This window comes from Pantherophis guttatus, chromosome 1 (genome assembly GCF_059756535.1).
Source record: "Pantherophis guttatus breed Tessera chromosome 1, ASM5975653v1, whole genome shotgun sequence".
Lineage (NCBI taxonomy): Eukaryota > Metazoa > Chordata > Lepidosauria > Squamata > Colubridae > Pantherophis > Pantherophis guttatus.
This window is the reverse complement of record NC_142063.1, coordinates 201,096,424-201,119,317: the sequence shown is the minus strand read 5'-3', so window position 1 is coordinate 201,119,317 and position 22,894 is coordinate 201,096,424. Positions and strand designations below refer to the sequence as shown.

Here is a 22,894-nt window from a genome sequence, read left to right as displayed (position 1 = left end):
TATTGTATAATGCATATGCTACATAATTCAGATGAATGGTGTTTATACAGGGTTTGTGAATAAATAGATTTGCGATACATAATCTTAAATATGTTTTTCCATTATATTTAACCAGGTAATACAATTTGTTTTCTTCCTAGCTCTCTTTGTCCTACTATTTATGGTCATGAGGTAAGTATACTCTAATAGAAATATTCAATGATTTGTATTCCAAATGCTTGGTAGAAAATAAAATATATGATGGGCCTAGATTATAAACTGCATTTTAATGGTCTGCAAAGAAAATGAATGAGGTTATTGTTTCTGTGGTGTTTCTGTTACTGTAATCCCTCTATTAGTATTAACAATAATATTCAATATATCAGCATTAAAATGAGTTTTTTATTCCTCACATACTCTGATTTATACTTGTTTTCAAGACCTTAATAAAACTATATGGAAGGGTTCTGACAATATGCCTAATAGCTACAGTACCTATAAAAATGCACCATTTTATTAAAATGATCCGCGAATTAAAAAGTGCATAATGGTTACAAAGACTTGTATGGTAAAATAACTTCTTTACTGTTCTGGCACTATTGTGCTGTAAAAGATCTTGTAACAATTTTTGGAGGACTTTATTTAATGCTGCACTTCACAAGACTGAAAGAAATGAAACAAAGTTTTTTTTTATTGTCTGAACCTGGTATGTTACCATTTCATTTTTATTACTTCTGAAGAGTTAGAAGCTTCTTACAAATATTGATAGAGAATAACTGGATCATGTAGTACTTAGATTGAATTGTCCCTTGCAAATGTTTTATGGCTTGCTTTCTTGTGTCACAGGTGGTAAAAGCTGGTTTAGTGTTGGCATTATTTGGAGGATGCCAAAAATATATGGATGATAAAAACAGGATTCCTATTCGGGGGGACCCACATCTTCTCATGGTTGGAGATCCAGGACTGGGGAAAAGTCAGATGTTGCAAGTATGGATTCATTTGTTTATACATGCACTGAGTATCGTATTATTTCAAAATAATTACATATATTCTTTTTTGGGCATTTTATTCTTTTTAGCATAATTGGGTATGTTATTAATATGGGTAATTGGTCTATAATATGCAAAGCTAGCTTTTTCAATTTGTTTCTTCAGGCTGTGTGCAATATTGCACCTCGGGGAGTATATGTCTGTGGCAATGCCACTACTACATCTGGTCTGACTGTAACTCTGTCTCGAGACAGTTCCTCTGGAGATTTTGCACTGGAAGCTGGGGCTCTTGTACTTGGAGATCAAGGTAGTGTGGTCAAGTGTATTTATTCGGACAAGAAAATATGTAAACCTTATAGATGGGCACATTTATGATGGTATAAACTTTCCTTTTACTGGAAACTTGAGATGCAGTCTTAACTGACAGGCATATATTTTTCAAATGTTGGGAAACAGAATGGGAGGAATATGATGAGAGAGAAGTAAAATATATAGACTGGTAGTGATGATTACATAAAAGAAAGAAATACTTACATGGGCAGATTCTTTGAACTAAATTCCCCTCCCATTCATGTTGGAGGTACCATTTAAGATGCTTTTTGGGTTGAAAACATTAGCCGGTGACATCACCATTGTCCGGGGAATGCCTGTGGAGGCTCTTGTCCCCATCAAGAAGCTGGAGTGGAGGGATGGCAGCTCATCCCGCCATACAGCAGCACTCTGATCTTGAACGTGGGTTTGCTAACCTCCAAACCCAGCCTCCTAATCACGTGAGCCAGTGTGCTCCTGAGAGCTAAACTGATTAAATATTTTCTTTCATTTTGGGAATTCACCACTCCTTTTTTTTTTTTTTTTAGCACTGAAGTTTTACTTAGTCTGGTAATAAAACATCTTCAGGCAAACAATCGAGCTTAGAGAGCACCAAGGAGTCCACTGCTGAAATGATTGGCTGTTTTGAGTTTTCCATTATCAGTTGCAAAAAACTATTAAACAAAGCACATGCCTAATAGCATGTGATGAGTTGCAATTCAAGTATCCTGTCAGAAACTTATTTCATGAGAATCGAGGAATTTATGTTATCTTGAAAAAAATACAAGCTCTAAATAAAGTGTAGATCAAAGTGTAGCATAATAATATATACAATAATTTATTAATAATAAGCATTATTTAGGAATTCCAAAAAGCTATTAGTTCGGTAGTGTTCTTTAAATGCTTACCGTGAAAGATTTTACGTTTTAGTAAAAAGGGAATTCTCACATTTAAGTACTAAATTTTTCCCTGAATAAATTTCATTTTGAGCATGATGGATTTTATATCAGCAATCTTCTTAGTGTTGAACAATTGATTGCCTTGCTTACTTCGTAATTATTTTTCTTTTTAGGTGTATGTGGAATTGATGAGTTTGATAAAATGGGGAGCCAGCACCAAGCTTTGCTGGAAGCTATGGAACAGCAAAGTATTAGTCTTGCTAAGGCTGGAATTGTTTGCAGCCTGCCAGCAAGAACATCAATTATAGCGGCAGCAAATCCAGTTGGGGGTCACTATAACAAAGCCAAAACTGTATCTGAGAATTTAAAGTAAGTACTGTATTTGCAAACTTTCTGCTTTATAGTTTGCAAGACAAACAAAAAAGTAAGGAATTTTTAATAACATTGCTTTCGTGTGAATTTTGTGTAAATTCTGAAGCTGTATTCAGTTCTTTGAGGTAAAACTGTAGTACTAAACTCGATTTGTTTTTTCCATGTAGGATGGGAAGTGCTTTGTTATCCCGATTTGACTTGGTATTCATACTGCTGGATGTTCCAAATGAAGATCATGATCATTTGCTTTCTGAACATGTGATGGCGATGAGAAATGGAAAACAGACTGGATGCAGCAGTGCTACTGTGATTCGTGAGCATTCTCAGAATTCAAATATATCGGTCCTTGAAGTTCTTTCAGACAAACCACTAGCGGAGAGATTAAAGGTAAAATATTTGTTCATGTTTTGACTTACTATATCTTATCATCAGGGAATGCTGATGATGTCTGAAAAAAAATGATATATTTAGTACATTTGAGATAAATTGTTTTGAGATAAATTGTTTCGTATATTTAGTATGTTTGAGATAAGTTGAGTATAGTTATTAGAGGAATACTATATTCTTTTTTTGCTACAGCATAATTTGCAACCTATTATAGCATTACGGGGGACTGAATTATTTCTTTTATCTTTTCTGTTCTTGAAGCTGCTAACCTCATAGAGTAATGTAGAAAGTAAATTTTTTAAAAATGCTTCTTCTGTGGTTAGAAAATCAGAATTCTGTAATAAATGAAAAGAATAAGCAAAAATTAGCAATATCCAATAGATATTCTGATTAGGATTTAATTTTCTGAGTTTATCTTCACCCCCACAAAATATATACAGCTAGAAAACAAAGGCTAGGAAAGCCAGATGCCATGGATTGCAGCCTCGCACATTCTTAGAATTTTTGGCTGCTTGGGTTTTCTATCTCTAGTATAAGAATAGTCTCCATATTTTGTGTGTGATTTTAGAAGGCTACAGAATTAGATTTGAGAGATCCATTTTGATATAGTGGTTAAGATGCTGGTCTAGAAACAACCAGAAGACTTATAGTAGTTCTGCCTTGGGCCTGAAAGTTGGGTGCCAGTCAACCTTCTCTCAGGCCAAATCACCTCACAGGGTTGTTGTTGTGGAGAAAATAGGAGGAAGAAGTAATACATATGTTCTCTGCTTTGAGTTACTTATAAAATAATAAAGCTGAGATAAAAATCAAATGCACATATAAATAAAAATAACAGCAAAATCTTTGTAAAAATAACTTTCCTTGAAGTTTTTAGTCAAGTGTTCAGTTTCTGCTTGGAAGCAATAAGCTTTTGGGCAAACACTTTGTGAGAGTTAAAAGAGATGCCAGTTCCAGTGGAAAAAAGCTCTGAGAAAGTAGATCTCAATGATTAAACTTCATTTTTGTACAGTGCTTTAAAATTCCAATGTGAGAATACATATAACAAATGTGATGACTTTTTTGTGCTTCTGAGGCTGAGGTGGGAGGTTAACTACTGTGTCGTTAAATTCTCTTTGAGGACTATTATAGCTCCTATCTGCTCATACCATTTATTTTTTCCAGTTGAAATGGAATATTGTAATGTCTAAATAGCATTTTTAAATGTTAGCTCATTCCAGGAGAAAACTGCGACCCAATTCCACATCAGTTGTTAAAGAAATATGTTGGCTATGCAAAGCAATATGTTCATCCCAAGCTATCTCCAGAAGCTGCTCAGATACTCCAGAAATTCTATCTTGAGCTTAGACAACAAAGTCAAAGAGCAGATAGTACACCCATCACAACACGACAGCTAGAATCATTGATTCGCCTTACTGAGGTACTGCTTCATTTTATAACTGTTACTAAGAATTTTATAGTAGGTGTATTTTGACAGCCCAAAGTACTGGATTTTAAAACATGGCGACTATAATACAGATTTTTTCTTACGTTGACATATCTGGTTTATTTTAAATGACACATGTTGATGCTACTTGACATTGAAAATGGATCAAATCTAAATACTTTTGTGACTTGAGGAAAACCAATGTTTCTACCATTTTTTGTGGAAACATATAGTATCTACGGTACTATAAATTAATAAATTGGCATCTGATCTATACATGTACACAAGTATATACAATATATATAGACATACATGACGATACCCGTATATATCAACATTGACTTGAAGGCACCAAAAACAAAGAAAAAGAAATAAAAGAAATAAGGAGGGAGTGGTTCAGATATTTTGGAGTAAGCTGTTCCATAGGAGAGAAAGCATCACTAAACAGATTCAAGCCCAGGGGTCCCTGGAAGTGGCATTCTGTCTGTAGGAAAATGGCACTTCCCTCAGCAAATCTTACTGGTCAGAAAGATTCAAAACTGTTGCTGTGCAGCAGGGAGGCCTGTACAACAACATCACTCTCCACTTGTCCTTCAAACCTAGCCTAAAAATAGCACCCTTGCATCCAGTTATCTATGGAGCAGTACCAGTTGCCTCTTGTAGTATCTTGTAGATGACAATTGTCTCTCCACCTTATTTACCTTGGAGTTATAACTGATGCAACATCTGAAATACAGATAGGCACATCCCCAAGAAGGAAATTTTCTTCCTCCAAGTATCAGTGATATATCCCAAGTCTGCCCTTTCATCCAACATCAAATCATGGATGAGAATTTATTATAGGCAGACCACTATATAAATAATACTATTTATTCTAATTGGCAAGCCTTCTAAATTTTGAAGTACAGAGTTTGTTCCCTGGTCAACTATGTATGGTCCTTTAAACTAGCGGGTTTAACCTGGGACTGTTACAGTATATGCAGGACATCTATTTTGCTGCTAAACTCTGGTTTCTCTCATATCTCTTTCTAATCTTTTTTAATTAATTAAAGTGTTAGTAGGATTGGTATATCAGCCGTAGTTATTTTAATAAATAATATAATAGTTTTTATTAGTGAAAATCTTTATTTGCAATTCACCAGTTTGTACTGACATGTTTTTGAAAAACAAAAAAACAAAAATCACAAAATTCAGAAACCTTGTGACAATAATGCAGTAATCAAATTGAAGAATGTAACTTTTTTCTAGGTCTAGTGCAAATTTCTTTCACAATCAGGGTGCTCAATCATGGGACTTGACTTGGCATGGAATGTGAACTCAACCGTTATGATTTGTAAAAAAAATGGTTTATGGTTCAGTATTGTGAGCCGTGGTGGTGCAGTGGTTAGAATGCAGTACTGCAAGCTACTTCTGTTGATCAGCGCTGCCAGCAGTTTGAAAGTTCGGGTCTCACCAGGCTCAAGGTTGACTCAGCCTCCCATCCATCCGAGCTGGGTAAAATGAGGACCCAGTTGTTGGGGCCAATATGCTGACTCTGTAAACTGCTTAGAGAGGGCTGTGAAGCACTGTGAAGTGGTATATAAGTCTAAGTGCTATTGCTATTGTATGTCAGCCCAGCTAAGCAAACTGGCTCATTCACCGAACTATTTTTAATGTCAATGTGATTCTAACTATGCCATTTCTGATCCAATTAAAAATGGGTGATTTGTATATAATATTAGCATTATGCTTTTCTTTAAGGCACGATCAAGATTAGAATTAAGAGAAAAGGCCACCAAAGAAGATGCTGAGGATGTTGTTGAAATAATGAAATACAGGTAGTACAAACTTAATAAAGTACCACAGTAATAAAATAAAAATCTATGAGCTTGCAACCTACAAACTGAACAATATGCAAACTGATGCATTTTTCAGCAAATATAAATCAAAGTATTTTGAAAAATAATCCAAAGTAGAGTAACATGCATTCAATAAACCAAGCACAACCTGAGTAGAATTTTAAAGTGAATGTGTTCTTTTATTAAGCCTATTAAATGCTTTCTGATTAAGAAAAAATTTAAAGTTCTCTGCCTCATTTGCAGTTGTATTTTTAATTTTACTTTCTGACTACGTACGTTTTGGTTTACTCTTTTCTCAAGTATGTTAGGAACTTACTCTGATGAGTTTGGGAAATTGGATTTTGAGCGTTCTCAGCATGGTTCTGGAATGAGCAAAAGGTCACAAGCAAAGAAATTTATTTCTGCCCTCCATCGTGTTGCAGAAAGAACTTATAACAACATTTTTGAGCTTCATCAACTCCGGCAGGTTGCTAATGAATTAAATATGAAAGTAAGTTAAAATAAATATGTACTCTAGAAGGATAAAATTAGCTATTGATGTTAACAGTTGGAAAAGAGAGAGATATTATTGCTTCCAGTTCTACTGATTGAAGGGACCTGGAGTTCCAGCCTTACTTTAGAAATGATATTTGAGTTTGATATTATTGAATATAACTTGCACATAACAAAAAAAAATCTTTTGTTGTTTAGGATTTTTTGTTGTTGTTCTTGGATGGAGGTAATGTTTAGCCTATTTTAACTAAAAGTCCTTTAAAGTTGTATTCTTTCCTCAATATTTTACTATGTGAGCACTAATGCAAGTTATCTGCCTAGTTTTCAGTAAGCGTGTTTAATCTATTTTGCTACATTTTAACTCAAGGTTTCCATTAAACTTTTTGTCTTTTAAAATATAACATTTGAAATATCAATTGAAAAAATGAAGTAGATTAAATATGACTAGGACACATTAAGAAGGCAAATTTAATGTAGTGGTTAAGGCACTGGGTTAGAAACCGAAAGAATGGAATTGCTAGTCCTGCCTTAGGCACATAGCCAGCTGAGTGGCCTTTGGCCAGTCCCTCCCGCTCAGCCTTAGGAAGCAGGCCATGGCAAATCACTTCCGAAATCTTGCCAAGAAAACTGCGGGGATTCCTGGCAGTTGCCAGGAGTCACATTGACTCTAAGGCAGTAGTGGGTTCCAAATCCCGTCGCTACCAGTTCCCTCATGCAGAAGTGTCCAGGTGGGTGGGTGGAGGCTCCTGCTGCCACTGGTTCGCCCAATCTGGGTGAACTGGTAGCAACCCACCACTGCTTTAAGGTACCAAATAAACAAACCATTGCCTTATGGCATTGTTTCTTAAGTGGGGGTTCCTCAAGACTCTTTCAGGGGTCCACAGAATCAAAACTACTTTCCTGCCTATGTTGAAAAATTATACAATATTAAAACCCATTAAACAATTATGAGAAGCAGCAACAGTAGTGAATGCTTCAGTGTTAATTCTTTTATACCGCAAATATCAATAAAATATAACCCATACAAACAAAATCTCTTTGGGATCCTCTATAATTTTTTAAAATAAGGGGTCTTGAGAGAAAAAAAAAGTTTAAGAAACACCATCTTCAAGGATGTTGCGATATATATATTGATGTAGATTTGCTTCCTAGGTGATTTAAGTGGAAAGTTTCCATACCATTTTAAAGTTTCTTTCCAGTTTTAAAAAAATGGATAGACTTTTTAAAAATCTTTTCCAACATAATATTTTGTAGTTGGTCTTTATCACAGCATTATTATTATTATTATTATTATTATTATTATTTTAGATATCTGACTTTGAAAACTTCATTGCATCTTTAAATGATCAGGGTTATTTCTTGAAGAAAGGTCCGAGATTATATCAGCTTCAGACAATGTGAAATAGTTCAATACCTAAAGAGAACTGTTTACTAAGAAGAAGAAAGGAACATAGAGGATTGCAACTAATTTGTGTTTCTTATTTAGTTGAATTCTAAACTAAACCGGTATGAGAATTTGTAGAATTCAGGCATTGGTTAAAACAATCAAACAAGATTAATGTAAATGTAATAAGGGCAGAGGAAGCTGACTTCCCTACTCCTCCCCTTGACATCCCTGAAAAAGGTTCTGTGAGAATCTGATAACTTAGTTGGATGGTATGTGTTGTGATGCAAAGAATATGAGAAATATCTCAAATACCGGATAAGGGAAGCAAAGAGGCTTTATTTATCTATGTATTGACATGAAACAACTTATTTACTAATTATAATACTTTTGAAAGCTATATATAGTACTGTTTCAAACCATTCTTGTTAAAGGTTTGCCTGATTTGAGTAATTTTGTTAACCCTATTTATTGATTTATGAATATGGTGTATATTTTAAGTCAAACTACACTTGCATTTATTAAGTCTTCTGTGAATGAGCAAAGTTCATGTTCTAAATATTATACCATTAAAAGAATACATTTAAAACACCGTTTGGTAATTCTCAATTTGACAAATAGTTGAGTACGAATCAATATATATAACATCCCACCCATGAACAAAAAGGGAAGGTTTTCTATGTGGGGAGCCATCTTAGTTTTATTATCTTAGTGAAATGAAAGAGAAAGGATGCATATCACATTGGGCAATGCAATACCTGGACACAGTATGGACAAATTTCTAGTGTGCTTTTTCCTATTGAAAAATATCAATGGCATCATCTGCCACTTGAGTAATATGTGCATGATTTTGAAATTACAGTATCAGTTGATTTCATTTATTTTTATTTAGCATTTTTCTACATTGAAGCAATTGCCTATCACATCTAAGCAAACAACATGATATAAAAATGGCCAAAAGGCACCGTTACAGTTAATAAATAAGGTTACAATTGATCAGTTAAAAGTAAAAATCAAAGTTAAAAAGTTAACAGAGCTAAAAGTTAGCAAGATGAAAGGAAAACCCTTTTAGGCACACACCACCCCATGCAAATTGGCAGAGCCAGGTCTTAGCATCCTTCTGGAAGGCCAGAAAAGTGGGCTTGCCTCACCTCTGGAGGGAAGAGTTTCCATAGGGTGGGGCAATGGCAAAGAAGGCCCTCTTCCTAGATCCTGCTGGTTGAAATTTTTTTAACCAATGAGATCAGCATACCTTCCCTGCCTTCCACCCCACCCCCACCCCCATGGGTGGGGGTGGGGTGGAAACAGGTTGATGGTTCGTCAGGTAACTGGTCTCATGCCATGAAGGACTTTAAAAGGAATAACACCTTCAATTGGACCTGAAAGCAAACTGGCTCTAGTGCAGTTTGTGTAGCAGAGGTGTTACCTGCGCTCCCTAGGGGTGTCCAAAACTGCTCCAACTTTGGACACACTTCCAGTCAGTACATTTAAACATATACTTTGGCAGAGGTAACATTCCAATAGATACACCTGGTTAAAAATCTTAATTGCTTTGGGAATGTTTTCCACTGTTCGTTGCAAAACTCTGGTAGTGCAAAGTATTCTTAGGTCTTAGATACAGTATTGTCTAGTTAGATTAGGGGTGTCAAACTCAAGGCCCGGGGCCTGGATCCAGCCTGCAGGGTGCTTAGATCTGGCCCACGGGGCTGCCCTGGAAACAACAATAGACTGGCCTGCAGTGCCTCTGACAGCAAAAACGGAGCTTGGGAATGCTGTGTGTGGCCTTCCCAAGTTCTGTTTTTGCTGGCAGAGGGTTGCAGGAGGCCATTGCAGCTGAAAACGGAGCTTGCGAGGGGGACAGGCAGCACTCTGTTTTTGCTGGCAGAGGGTTGCAGGGGGCTGTCGCAGCCGAAAATGGGAGCTCGTGAAGGCTGTAGGTGGCACTCCCAACTCTGTTTTCCCTAGCAGAAGATCGCAGGAGCCTATTTTTGCTAGCAGAGCATTCGGGCCACTACAGCCCCCACCCCACCCGACATAAGTGATGTTGAGCTGGCCACATCCACCCTGGCCACCAAAGTCACACAATCCCGATGTGGCCCTCAATGAAATTGAGTTTGACCCCCCTGGTCTAGATCTTCCCACAGATTTTCACTAGTCAAGTCTGAAGACTGAATAGTCTTTCAAACATTTTCTTTCATGTAGATGGTTGATGTGGTTATGTTTTGGACATATTCAACACCTCAATTTCAATTTCTTTACTATTTTACGTTTGGGGCTGATGGGAAAAGAAATTTAAAATAGCTGGATTGTATCAGATGCCTATCCTTAGTCTAGTTGTTTATCATTAAGGTTTTGGCAAGAAGGTGGAAAACAATGTATTTAGTTAGCTTCATCTTTTTGATTTCTTGGTTAGGTTAGGGCTACCAAAACTGGGCTTCAAATCTCAGGACACCAACCAGATGACAACAAGACGAATAATGTACATTGCTGCCAAGTGGTTGTCTGGATTGTTGCAACCTAGATACAATAGCTCTACTCTTGGTTCTATTCAACTGGCTGCCATGACTTCTGTCCCACAGCTCTAGTAACTACCATCACTCCATTAGTGAGAAGTTTCACTGATCATGTACCAGTATTAGTGTGTACTCCACTAACAATTTACAATAGATATATGCATGGCTGATTCTACGGTAAACAATGAATACCAGTATTGACATTCTGAATAAAGTTTACATATTCTTAAAGCAACTTGTTCATTGGTAATTCTTAATGCATATTATTTTTAAAGATAAGGATAATAAGTCTGAAGGAAAGTCCAACCTTTTGGAGTCTATAGCAAGTAGTATCACTGAGTCAACTTTGGCAACATTAGGAAGGGATACCAACAAGAAATCCCATGCTAGGCCAGACAATAGTTGGAGAAATATCTGGGAAGAAGGGACTGGCAAACCAGGTGCTGAGCTGAATTTACCTTTTTTTCCCTTCTACCTTCTCTTTTTGTGAAAATGAGGGCTATGGTGGGCACAGCACTGATGCAGAGTGGTGTATAAATATGCCATGTACACAATCAGTGTATTTTCTTTAGATTTTGGAGGGCTTCGTTGTGGCCTGCCAGCAGAGCTGGTGGCAGACTTGGACAATGAGGAGGTTGGGGAGGAACTTGGGCCTGTTCTAGAGTCTGGGGAAGGCTCTGATGGATGATCTGTGTCAGATGCAGAGATAGAGCCAGGGCCATCTAACATTTCCCAGCCACCAGAGAGGCTGCTGTCTTTGGAGGCTGAGATGAGTGAGGAGGAACAACAGCTGGGGCCTGTTCCAGATGCACGTATGTGCAAACCAGAACAGTGGAGGACAAGGGGTCGACTCAGAAAACAAAGCACACGTGGATGCTGAATGGCCCCTCCCTGGCTGGGGAATAAATAGAAGGAAAGGAGAGTGGTTATTTTAGGAGACAACAGTTCGTATTTCTGAAGATTTTGCTCTTTGTATTTCCTGCATCAAAGACTGCTTGCCAGAACGTAATTTGCAGCCTTTCAGCTGGGAGCTCATGACCTTGCAATTATCACAAGGAACTGATAAGGTCTGTTGCTGCATTTAACTCCTTGCAGAACTCTTGCCTAGACTTTTCGGTGGATGAATGCAATTAATTCACAAGAGGTAAATAAAGGGTTTTTTTTTCGTGACAAGAAGTCTGTTTCTTGCTTGTGCTAAGGCTGGGTCAGAACAGGCTTCTGAAAGATCTTCAACTTAGAAATGATGCCACTGATTTTTAGAAATGCCACTGATTTTTGATAATGTGATTTATTGAGGGCTACAAAAACGATATTCCATCCCCTAGCTTTACATAGCTCCAGGACTACCGCTTAACACAACCCTGCTACATATTTTGCAGTAGTCAAGGTTCTACCTCTCTATATATAGTTGTGGAAAAGAAATTGAGAACAGAATACTAAGTTATCTGTTTTGGACCTCTGTCAATTTTTTTGATCTATGCTTCGCTATTTTTCTACCAGCTTTTAAAAACCAAATTGCCTAAATTAAACACACCTCATGAAGAATAGTAATTTAATTTGGTTAATTCTTCCTCCAGTAGATACATGATGGATCTTTCCTACTGATCCTGTGCCGATAGTAGATATTTTAAATCAAGACATCCTTTCCATTCACCCACATTTTCAGCTGTTACCACCTGGCTTATATCCTGGCCTGCATCTTCTCGATATTCATGCAATTTTATTAACATCCCTTGGGGTCAAACTCAACATCCAACAACTTTATGAAGCACCTGTCTAGTTTCCTCAGCTTCAATGTTGATCACTAAAAGCCAGGATTTTTTTGTGATCTCTCCTCAAATTAGTAAATAGACTGATCCTGCTTAGGTTTTTGGAGACCAGCCCTGTCCAGCTCTGTTTCTTCAAATGCTGTGCTTGCAAAAGGGGCTGCTTTATTTCCAGTTTATTTTCTTTTCTGTGCCTTCAAGTCAGTTGTTGACTCCTGGCAATTGCCTAAACTAATCTTTGCAGGGTTTTTTTTTGTGGGGGGGAAGATTTCGGACTGGCTCAAAGTCATCCAGCTTGACATGGCAAAATTAACTATTTTGATTAAAGAAAAGAATATAAATACTTCTGTTTCCACCGCTTCTGAACTTTGTGCTTGAAGTGGAAAAGAATGAAAGCTTGATTTTGGGTTTTACCAATTAGACTGATAGATCCTTATAGAAATAGCTGGTTTATATTATGAAAAAACAGAGTTGTGATTTGATATTAATGCCCTATTTTACTGCAACAGAGTCAATACTGCTTTTTCTTTTTTTTAATCCTTCCTCACTTTTCTCCCCCCCCACAGCTTTCTCCCCATAGTTTTCCTATTTTCTTTTGCATTTTGTATCTTATAATTCAATAAAAATGTTAATGAGGAAAAAAAAGTCATCCAGCTGGTTTTTTTCTTGTTTTTTGCCCAAGGCAGAGTTATATAACTCGCGATCTCCCGATATCTAGCCTGGTATCTACATCAAACTGGTACAGTTGTGGTACCCCATTTCCCGATTTAATTATAATGTGGTGTTTTAAAAGTGTTTAAATTATAATGTGGTGTTCCCTAGGCGTGGAACTTAAAATTAGAGGTTACTGCACAGCCCGCAGGAACCACCATTCGATCTTCGCCAGCAACGCTGCTGTTCCTTTAATAAGCGGGGTGCCTCTTGCCGTAAAGAGCGGCCGAGGCGTCGTAAAAAGCGTGTCCGGCTGGACCGTAAGGTAGAAGGTGCGCGGAAGCGCGGTTGAATGGAAGAGGGGGACGGCCAGCGGCGGGGGGAGAGCAGGAGGGGAGGGGCATGTTACAATTCTGCCCCTCCTCCTCCTCCTCCTCCACTTCTTCGTTGGTAGAAAGGTCTTTTCCCTGCCTCCCCCCCAACCCCAACCCCCCTGCCCCAACCAAGCCATGCTGACCGCTGCTTGGTTGGTCAAAGGCAGCACTTGGGGGTGGGGTCTTCTGCGGAGCGCGAGCCCAGGACGGTGCTTGGGGGCCACCGTAGCAGTTGCCGGCGCGAGGAGCCGCGGAGGAGGAGGCGGCGGCGAGCCCTGGAGGGGCTCTGGAGCTGCGCTCGCGGCCTCCTCCAGCAGTCTCGCGGAGTGTCGCTCCCCGTCTTCCCCGGGCACGGGGCGACGTCTGCTACTGCGCGTGCGCCCGCCCAGCCCCAAGCATCTTCTAGGCACTGCGGCTTGGGCGCCCCCTTTCGGTTGCTCCTCCGGCGGACCTGGGCAGCCTCACTGCTCGCGCGCCGGCTGCGGAGGAGCCGCTCGGAGAGCGGCGGCGGCGGAGTCCTCGGAACGACCCGATGCTGGCAAAGCAGAGCAGAGCAAAGGATTCGCTGAACTGGTAGGGCGGGCAGGGGGCAGGCGGCTCCTTTCTCCCGGCTTCTTCCCTTTCGTCCCCGTTGACATGATGACCCCTATTAAATGCAGCGCTTCAGGCAGCAGGCTCACCCGGCTCGGTAAAATAATTCTTAAAAAGTTGTGCAAAGGAGAAATCTCGCCTTGGATTTGAGGCTGCCGCATGCAGGGGAAAATAATCCCGAGCGAATACCTATTTGCAATCCAAAGCGATGCCTCCTGGAATCAGACTGACCTCTGCAGTACTTTCGTGTGAAAAGAAAACTCGCTTTTTTATCTGTTATCCCTAAAAGGAAGGAAAGTGATTTCACTTTCTGCAGAACGTCTCCCGGCCTCTTCCCCTTTGATGTGCACTTTTAAACGACTTCCAACACTTTACTAATTCGTGGTTGTGCAGTGAAATTGCCCTCATGTGGTTTTGCTGGATTGTATAAATGCGAACTTCATCATGTTTGACATAATTTGCTTTTCGGTACTCTTTTGGCATCTTATATGATTATTCTTATAGATGCCAACTTATTTCCCACCCTTATATTATATTAGTATAATATAACTTTCTAAGAATGGCTAAATGTGTATAGAGAATGGTGTTGTGTAAAATTCTTAGAAGACAAAGTAATGCATTAATATTACTGGAAATGAAGCATAGAAGAAGATCTAGCGTTCCATAAGAAAATCTTATTTTTTGTTTTTAATCAGAAATATGCAATGTCTGTTGACTCAAAATCTTTTGTGCAAGTGAGAACCATATTTCAAAAGTTGGTGGGGTGACTTTTAAACTTTATTTTATATGGAAGATCATTATTTTATTATTTTGCATGAACTTTAATACTACTATTTTTAAAATAAAACACACACACAAACACATGTTTTATTTTAAAAATTGTATTCATTCATCCATTCACTCATCCATCCGTCCGTCCGTCCATCCCTCCATCAGTAGAGAGCATTATAACCCTGAGATTTTTATGGCAACTATTTAAAGTTGCATCTTTTGGGGGGAGGGGAACAATTAAAAAAATGAATTTGCTTTTCCAAAGGGGATGACAAGTGTCATGGAGTTTTTTTCCTCTAGAGGAGACTGATGAAAGGTCAGTGGCATAGCTCTTGCTGCTAAAAGGAGTCTTTATTAGAAGGGAGAGAGAAGCTGCAGCAGAGAGAAAAACTGAATGGAGGGGCTTTTTAAGAGAGTGGGTAGTTTGGAAAAGATAAGGCTGCAGGGGAGGAGGAAGCAAAAGCTGCTGAGAGAAACAAGTGCAAAGAAAGGAAGCTGCAGAGGTGAGCAAAATGATGGGAAGCAGCAGATGGGAAAAGTTATGAGAAGACAAATTGTCTCAAACCCAATAAGCAAAGCTGCTTGTATTACAAAAGCAGCATTTATGAAAGGAGAGAACCAGTGTGGAAAATAAGAGATTGTTATTGACTGAATCCTCCCCCTCTTGAAAAAGGGAATAAATCTTTGTCAGCCAAGTAATACTTATTAAGAGATCTTAAGGGAAGAAAATAAGCAGAGGGAACTGGATAAAGAGGTTTAATGTCAACAAGGAACTGAAGCGTTCAAACAGCTTACAGTTTGTTTGAAAGACAGTAATTCCTAAGGACTTTAGCTTACACTGTGTGCACAATTATTAGACAAGTTGTATTTTGGAGGGTTAATTTTATTATTGAACAACTACAATGCTCTCCTCGGTCAATCCAAAATATGAATAAATCTCAAACTTGAATATTTAAGGAAGTAAAAATGAGAATGCGTGCACAATTATTGGGCAACTATTAGTGTGCACATTATTATGCAACTAAATGAAAAACAAAAATTTGCCCATCTCACTCATTTATTTGCATCTGTTAAAGTGAGAATAATAAACAAACAACTCAAAATGTACAAATAAACACTTCTGACATTAAAAAAAAATCAGTGACCAATATAGCTTCTATTCAGTAACAGTCATAAGACTTTCACTCATGGAGTCTGTCAGTTTCTTGTCTGTTGACAATCAACTTTTTGTGTAGCATTGCATGACAATTGAGAATTCTTTTTTCTGGATAAATTTTTCTTTCTTTTGATGAGTTGGCTTAATGGAAGTTTGTACTTTCTCTAGGCGAAAATTGATACTTTAAAACTCTATATGTATTATATTACTCTCTGCAATTCTATCCATATTATTATATTTTTTTCTGTATTTTTTTAATAATTTTCAATAAAAATTTAAAAAAAAACTTTTTGTGCAGCAACCACAGCCTCCCAGACACTGTTCAGAGAGATGTGCTGTTTTCCTTCACCATAAATCTCCCATTTAAGAAGGCCCCACAAGTTCTCAATAGGGTTTAGGTCAGGTGAAGAAGGGGGCCATATCATTATACTTTCATCTTTAAGGCCTTACTGGCAGCCATGCAGTGGAATACTTCAATGCATGCGATGGAGCATTGTCCTGCATAAAAATCATGCTGTTCTTGAAAGATGCAGACTTTTTCCTGAACCACTGCTTGAAGAAAGTGTCTTCTAAAAACTGGCAGTAGGTTTGGGAGTTGATTAAAATTAACTGAGTCCATCTTCAACTGAAAAGGTCCAACTAGCTCGTCTTCAATAATACCAGCCCATATGGGTACCCCACCTCCACCTTGATGGTGTCTTGAGTCGAAGTGGAGCTCTCTGCCCATTACTGATCCAGCCACAGGCCCATCCATCTGGTCCATCAAGAGTCACTCTCATCTCATCAGTCCATAAAACCTTTGAAAAAATCTATCTTCAGATATTTCTTGGCCCAGTCTTGCCATTTCATCTTATGTGTCTTGTTCAGTGGTGGTCAGATTTCAGCCTTTCTTACCTTGGCCATGTCTCTGAGCACTGAACACCTTGTACTTCTGGGCACTCCAGGTAAGTTGCAGTTCTGGAATATCTGGAATATTCTCCACAGCAGTGGAGAATAATGGGTTCCTGGTAGCTTCACATTTGATTCTGCTCAAATCTTTGGCAGTTAATATGCGTCTTTTTTTCTCAACACGTTTGTTGCGTGTTCCCTGTTGACTATTTGTAACAAATTGTTTGATGGTTCTATAACCATGCCCCAATATCTTAGCAATTTCAAGAGTGCTGCATACCTCTGAAATACTTTATAATTTTTTACTTTTCAGGGTCAGTTAAATTTCTTCTGTGGCCCATTTTTCCTGAGGAAAAAAAGCTGCCTAATAATTATGCACACCTTGATATAGGATGTTGATCTCCTTAGGCCACACCCTCCCTTATTACACAGATACACATCATCTGATATTCTTATATCCACTAAGTCTTCAGATTTATTCAGCTTGCAGGTGAAAAATATGCATAAAAATGATATGGTCAAGATACTCACTTGCCTAATAATTGTGCACACACTGTATATATGCCTGAGGAAGATCCCTACATCCTTCTGTCAACTGTTGAGTGAGTTGCTAAAAATGGAACTTAAAAGAATTTGTTCAAAGTTTGTTCAAAGTTTGATTAAAAAGGGACCTATAGGGAAGGAGCTCTTTCATACAGTGTCTTGAAAAACCCTGAATACTTAAACGTCTAAAATGGGACCTGGTTATTTCAGAAGAAAGGAGGAAATTTTATGTTGCGTTTGGTACATGAGAGATACACTTGTTAAAGAAATGATTAGATGGAACCAAGATATATAACCTGGAGGAAATAATAGAATTTGGCTCAATTTTATTTTCTGTTTCTCTCTGAGCTAAAGTTGAAAATAAAAGCTAGCAGCCAAATAGAGTAATGGGATCAGAGAGGAGTTGCCTTCAAATATGGCAGATCTGAGATAAATCCTTCAGCTCTGGATATAAACAGTGAAGTACCATTTGTGTTGAAAAGTTAGAAAACCCACAAAACATTCAGGGAAAGGATCTAGAGATAGCATGTGATAATTGTTGGGAAAATGGTCACATGAAAACTGTTATTTCAAGAAATCAGTGGTTGATTAAAAAAAAAAGCAATATTGCAAATGATTAGTCACAAAAATGTTAAATGAAGAGGTGTGTCAATGCAGATTCTTTTTTTTATCACATAAGTTATATATGACAGGGTAGCTTGTGATTGTTGTAACCTAAACATTTAGGATTGGTGGACGCAGGTGTCTTCTTATCTACAGTATCATAAACTCAGAATTGAGGTGGGTGGGGGAAACATGATCTCTAGCCAGTATGTTAAAGCAGAAGGTTAGGAAGTCAAGATCCTTTTAGATTACCAACAAGAAAAGAATCTCAGTGGAGTAGACATTTTTGGCTTTTTGAAGTAGGCATAACCATCCCAAGGAGATCTATCGGGGTGAAATGCTCCCGGTACGGACCGGATCACCCGATCCAGTAGCGATGGCGGCGGGTGGTTTGGAGAACCGGTAGCAAAAATCCCTGTGCGCCCCCCCACCATGCCCAGCTGAGCCGCACGATCATTAGAGGCTTTTTTTTTAACTTTTAAAAGCAATTTTTCTACAATCTCTTCCAACGAAAAAATGCTTTTAAAAGTAAAAAAAAAAAGCCTCTGATGATCGTGCAGCTCAGCTGCGATCGTCAGAGGCTTTTCAAAGCATTTTTTTCTGCAACCTCTTGGCCGAAGAGGTGGTAAAAAAAATGCTTTGAAAAGTCTCTGATGATCCCAGCTGAGTTGCCTGATTGGCAGAGGCTTTTCAAAGCATTAGAAAAAATGCTTTGAAAAGTTAAAAAAAAAAAGTTGGCCACGCCCACCCAGTCACATTACCCCCCCCACCAAGCTACGCCCACAGAACCGGTAATAACAAATTTTACATTTCACCCCTGAGATCTATGTGCTGCTTTGTTTTGAACATTTGAGAATTTCAGAAGAATTGATATCTGTATATAGCTATATCCTTTTATTAATCTGAAAGTCAATCCATTTGCAATTTTTACTTTGCCCTTTGATGTAAGAGTCCCCAAAGAGATTTGCAACAATGCAAAAACAAATCAACCCTTTTCAATTGGTCAATGTCGTGGCCCATTTTTGTTGCTCATAGAGTTTCAGAGTGTAGGGATTTGTGTGTTCTTCTGGCAATGATGGGGAAGTGAGTCCCCACAGCTCTTGAGTGGGAGAGATGGGAACAACTGGTTATCAGAGCTGAGCCTTCTTTTTGGAATTCTTTCTTGGTAGTTAAGGAAATTCTTAGAAAAGATACATGCATTCCAATGCAGCAATTAAACACATTAAACATGCAAAGTTTACCTGTTATCTTCCATAATATCAAAGTACATTAAATTCAGATTATTTATATTTGTTTTGTAATAATTTTTTCCTATGCTATTTTTTTTTGTTCTAGTATGAAAACCCTTGGACTGTCCCTAATCTACTTTCATTGGCAAGGATTGGTTTGGCACCTATTTTGGGCTATTTGATTATTGAAGAAGATTTTAATGTAGCATTGGGTGTATTTGCCCTGGCTGGAATAACAGATCTGGTGAGTCCTTTATGTATATATTTTACAATGTTGTATGGAAATGAGACTTCTTTTTCTTTAAAAGTGAGTTCAGAAATATTTTCAAATTCAGATCCTAAAGTGCTTGAATATGATTTTATAATTAGCTAGTGCTACCTGTATTTTCAGGCACTCTTGGAAAAAAAAGATGATATAAATCTGACAAAATGTAATGTTTGGTTTCTTTCCCATGTCTATCTTGCATTTTCAGTTGGATGGCTTTATTGCACGAAACTGGGCCAACCAGAAATCTGCGTTGGGAAGTGCCTTGGACCCTCTGGCTGATAAAATCCTTATCAGTATCCTATATATTAGCCTGACATGTGCAAACCTTATTCCAGGTAAGCAAAGAAGCTGTCTTTCAAATTATTCTTCCTCTTGAATGATATAAAAACAATGAATTGTTAAATATTAGAAGCAAATCTCTTTCAGTTTATCAGCACAGTTCAATACCTCAGTATGTTGATATCATAGTTACAATATTCAACCTATAGTGTAAACAAATCCAATGGAAAAAAAATGCAATACACAGGGTGTACCAAAAATCAGGCCCTATGGGCCAATTTTATTAATTAATTTTGTTTTTGACAACATGTTACCATATTTAGGGATGCTCAAAAATCATGTGTAAAATGAGTAAGGAAGGGTTTGAAAGAAAACTGCATCCAATTTGAACATTTCATGTAATATATACTGTGTAGTTAAGATCTTATTTTTAGCATATCCTGTATGTCCATGTTGTTCATTGGGCTAAATTTCCTGAATTCATTTTATTATCTAAAATAAATTACTGAACCTTTGAAGGGTTTAAATAACGCTGTAATTCTAAAGTGGTAGTTGATACAGTCAGAAGAGATTATAGCATTTGCTTCTGCCTTACATTGTAATTTATTTTGAGCTATATATTCTCCATTGAAGGCAAATTATGGTTAGAAAAACAATATATAGCAAACAGTAACAGATTTTGTGTGTTTTATTCTCTTTTACCCAGGTTGAGGTTATTCCCTTCTAGGGATAGAGGAGAGACAGCTAAGTGCTGTAGGCTTTTGCCCAGGCCAGAAACTAAATGCATTGTTCAGTTACAGCAACCACTGTAATTTATCTGTGTTGTTTTTGTGGTAATGAGTAGGTAGACAATATAATTAAATAACAGTGATTTAAACTAATTAGTCTTTTGTAGCAATCCATATAGACATGCTGTGAATTGGAATTATTTTTATGTACTCTCAATATGACAGCCAGTTTGATGCAATGTTTGAGGAACCAGGCTAGAAATCTCTAGACCGTGAGTTGAAGTCCCACCTTAGGCACAAAGCCATCTGGGTGATCTTTGGCCACTTGCTCTTAGCCCTAGATGAAGGCAATGGCAAACTGTTTCTGAAAACGTTGCCAAGAAAACTGCAGGGACTACAAGAGTCAGGAGTGAAATTTAGATATATTTAAGAAGACTTTCACTATTTTTTTTTTCAGTCCCACTTACATCAATGATAATTCTAAGGGACATTACATTAATTGCTGCTGTTTTCTATGTTCGATACAAAACTCTTCCTCCACCGGTAAGTATCCTGCCATGTGTTAATATACATTTGATAGGAAATCAAAGCAGTCATAGAATAAACAGTACGTGTAAAACTTGTTCCCAAATGAAGGCTTGCTAAAATAGGAATCAGACTTTTTTTTTCTCCACAGACAATAATAGCAACAATTTTTTTCTGTCACAAAGAATTAGGGAGTGAAAGGGATTCTTTTCTTTCCTTATTTGGTCTCTCTCTCTCTCTCTTGCTTTTTGTATTTCTGTCCAAGACAGATCTTTCTTTGAATGCTTCCAGAGGATAACCTTCCCTTACCTTCTGCCTTTCAGATAGAACTGTGACTCCCAAATTCTCCTTGGGCCAGAAGTCTTGAACTGTGTGTGCTAATTTCCTTATAATATTTTCCCAGCCTTCCACTTGAGTGTTTACAAAATTATAAAAATACTCTCTCTGACCTTCCAGTGAAAATTAAAGATCATAATCTTTGTGCATCAGAATTTCCTTTGATTCTCCACTATTTCTTCATTGCTATACCTTGCTACGCTATACTTGTTAAATGACTCCAAGTTTCCTATTCATTTTCAAACACTTGTTCCAGTTTCAAATTGCCAACTTGTCTACTCTTATGTCATCTTTTCACCATTTGTCCTTCCTGTGACCTTTTCTTGCCCAGCATCTCATTCTCAGCTGCAGAAGAGTCTCCTCCTTTCCCATTGAAATGATATCATTTCTGTTCCTGTTCCTAAACTTTTCTCTCAAAATGCCTGTTTGACCTCCTCCCTCACTGCCTTGTTGCTCCTCAAAACAATCTTTCTAAGAGCAGAAAGTACTGTCATTCCAGCTATCCTACTGAATTGAACCAAAATATTATTGAAATGATCACAAATCTTCTCCTATACTGTAGCAGTGATGGCTAACTTTTTTGCCGTCGTGTGCCAAAAGCGGGGGGAGTTGGGGGGGATTGCGTACACACGTGCCCACACCCATAATTCAATGTCCCCTGTCCCCCCATGCATGCGCGTGTGACCCCCCCCGCTTTTGGCACGTGATGGCATAGTGGGCCCAGTAGGCCCATTTTTTTGCCCTCCCCAGGCTCCAGAGGCTTTCTAGGAGCCTGGGGAGGGAGAAAACGGCCTTCCCTACCCCCTTGGAGGCCCTCCGGAGGCCCGGAAGCAGCCCGTTTCCCGACTTCCAGTGGGCCTGGAAGGCCCGAAAATCAGCTGGCCAGCGTGCTGGACTGAGGTAGGGCAACGCTCACATGCCCACAGATCTGACTCCGTGTGCCACCTGTGGCACCCGTGCCATAGGTTCGCCATCACAGTCTGCTCCATGTCTGCTCCATGGTTTCTTTAGTCCCATTTGTCTCCTTAATTTAATTTCTTGTAAGCCATCTTCCCTCTAAAGCGTATGTAGACAGTCTAAGCATAAAGCATAGGCAGCCTTCTATAACACCCAAGGATTGCACCATCCAAATTCAGTGGCATAACTATCAAATAATTTTTCCTGTTTATTTTGTTGCTGAAATAAAGAGCAGAGACTCTACTAAGTTCTGCTGGCTTCATGCATTTGTTTTGTACTTAAAAATTGGTTGTAGTGGTGAAGGCACTGGCCTAAAAACCAGGAGATTGTGAATTCTAGTCCCACTATAGACATGGGAGACTTTCACTCTCTTTCAGAAAAACCCACTTCACAGGGTTATTTTGGTGGGGAAAGTAGGAGGAGGAAGGAGTATTAGATATGTTGACCACCTTGACTTATTTATAAAAGAAACGAATGTAATATAAAATATTATAAAAAATTAAACACAGGTACAACAGTATTCTAAAACAGTTAAATATTTGAGCCTATTTTGACCACCTTTCCTGAAGCTGTGCGAACCCCAATCCTGTTTTATACTCTTGATTACCTACAGAGTAAGTCAGATGTATGCAGGAAGAATTGCA

At 38.3% G+C, this 22,894-nt stretch overlaps 1 protein-coding gene across 6 annotated transcripts in view; it reads left to right on the top strand.

The window, feature by feature from the left end:
- MCM8 (minichromosome maintenance 8 homologous recombination repair factor) overlaps positions 1 to 22,894 on the top strand; it is a 42,391-nt gene that overhangs the window by 13,331 nt on the left and 6,166 nt on the right. For 4 of the 6 annotated variants that reach the window (XM_034432329.3, XM_034432327.3, XM_034432328.3 and 1 more), the window contains exons 11-19: positions 141 to 171; positions 826 to 966; positions 1,134 to 1,275; positions 2,350 to 2,545; positions 2,716 to 2,935; positions 4,143 to 4,352; positions 6,099 to 6,175; positions 6,497 to 6,686; positions 7,997 to 8,661. In XM_034432329.3, the coding sequence (XP_034288220.2) occupies positions 141 to 171; positions 826 to 966; positions 1,134 to 1,275; positions 2,350 to 2,545; positions 2,716 to 2,935; positions 4,143 to 4,352; positions 6,099 to 6,175; positions 6,497 to 6,686; positions 7,997 to 8,089 (1,300 nt within the window). In that variant the 3' untranslated portion in view covers positions 8,090 to 8,661. Of the gene's footprint in view, positions 1 to 140; positions 172 to 825; positions 967 to 1,133; positions 1,276 to 2,349; positions 2,546 to 2,715; positions 2,936 to 4,142; positions 4,353 to 6,098; positions 6,176 to 6,496; positions 6,687 to 7,996; positions 8,662 to 13,298; positions 13,950 to 19,263; positions 19,402 to 19,630; positions 19,761 to 20,889; positions 20,976 to 22,894 lie in introns of those variants that run through there. The other 2 variants (XM_087882325.1, XM_034432332.3) reach the window with 2 other exon arrangements.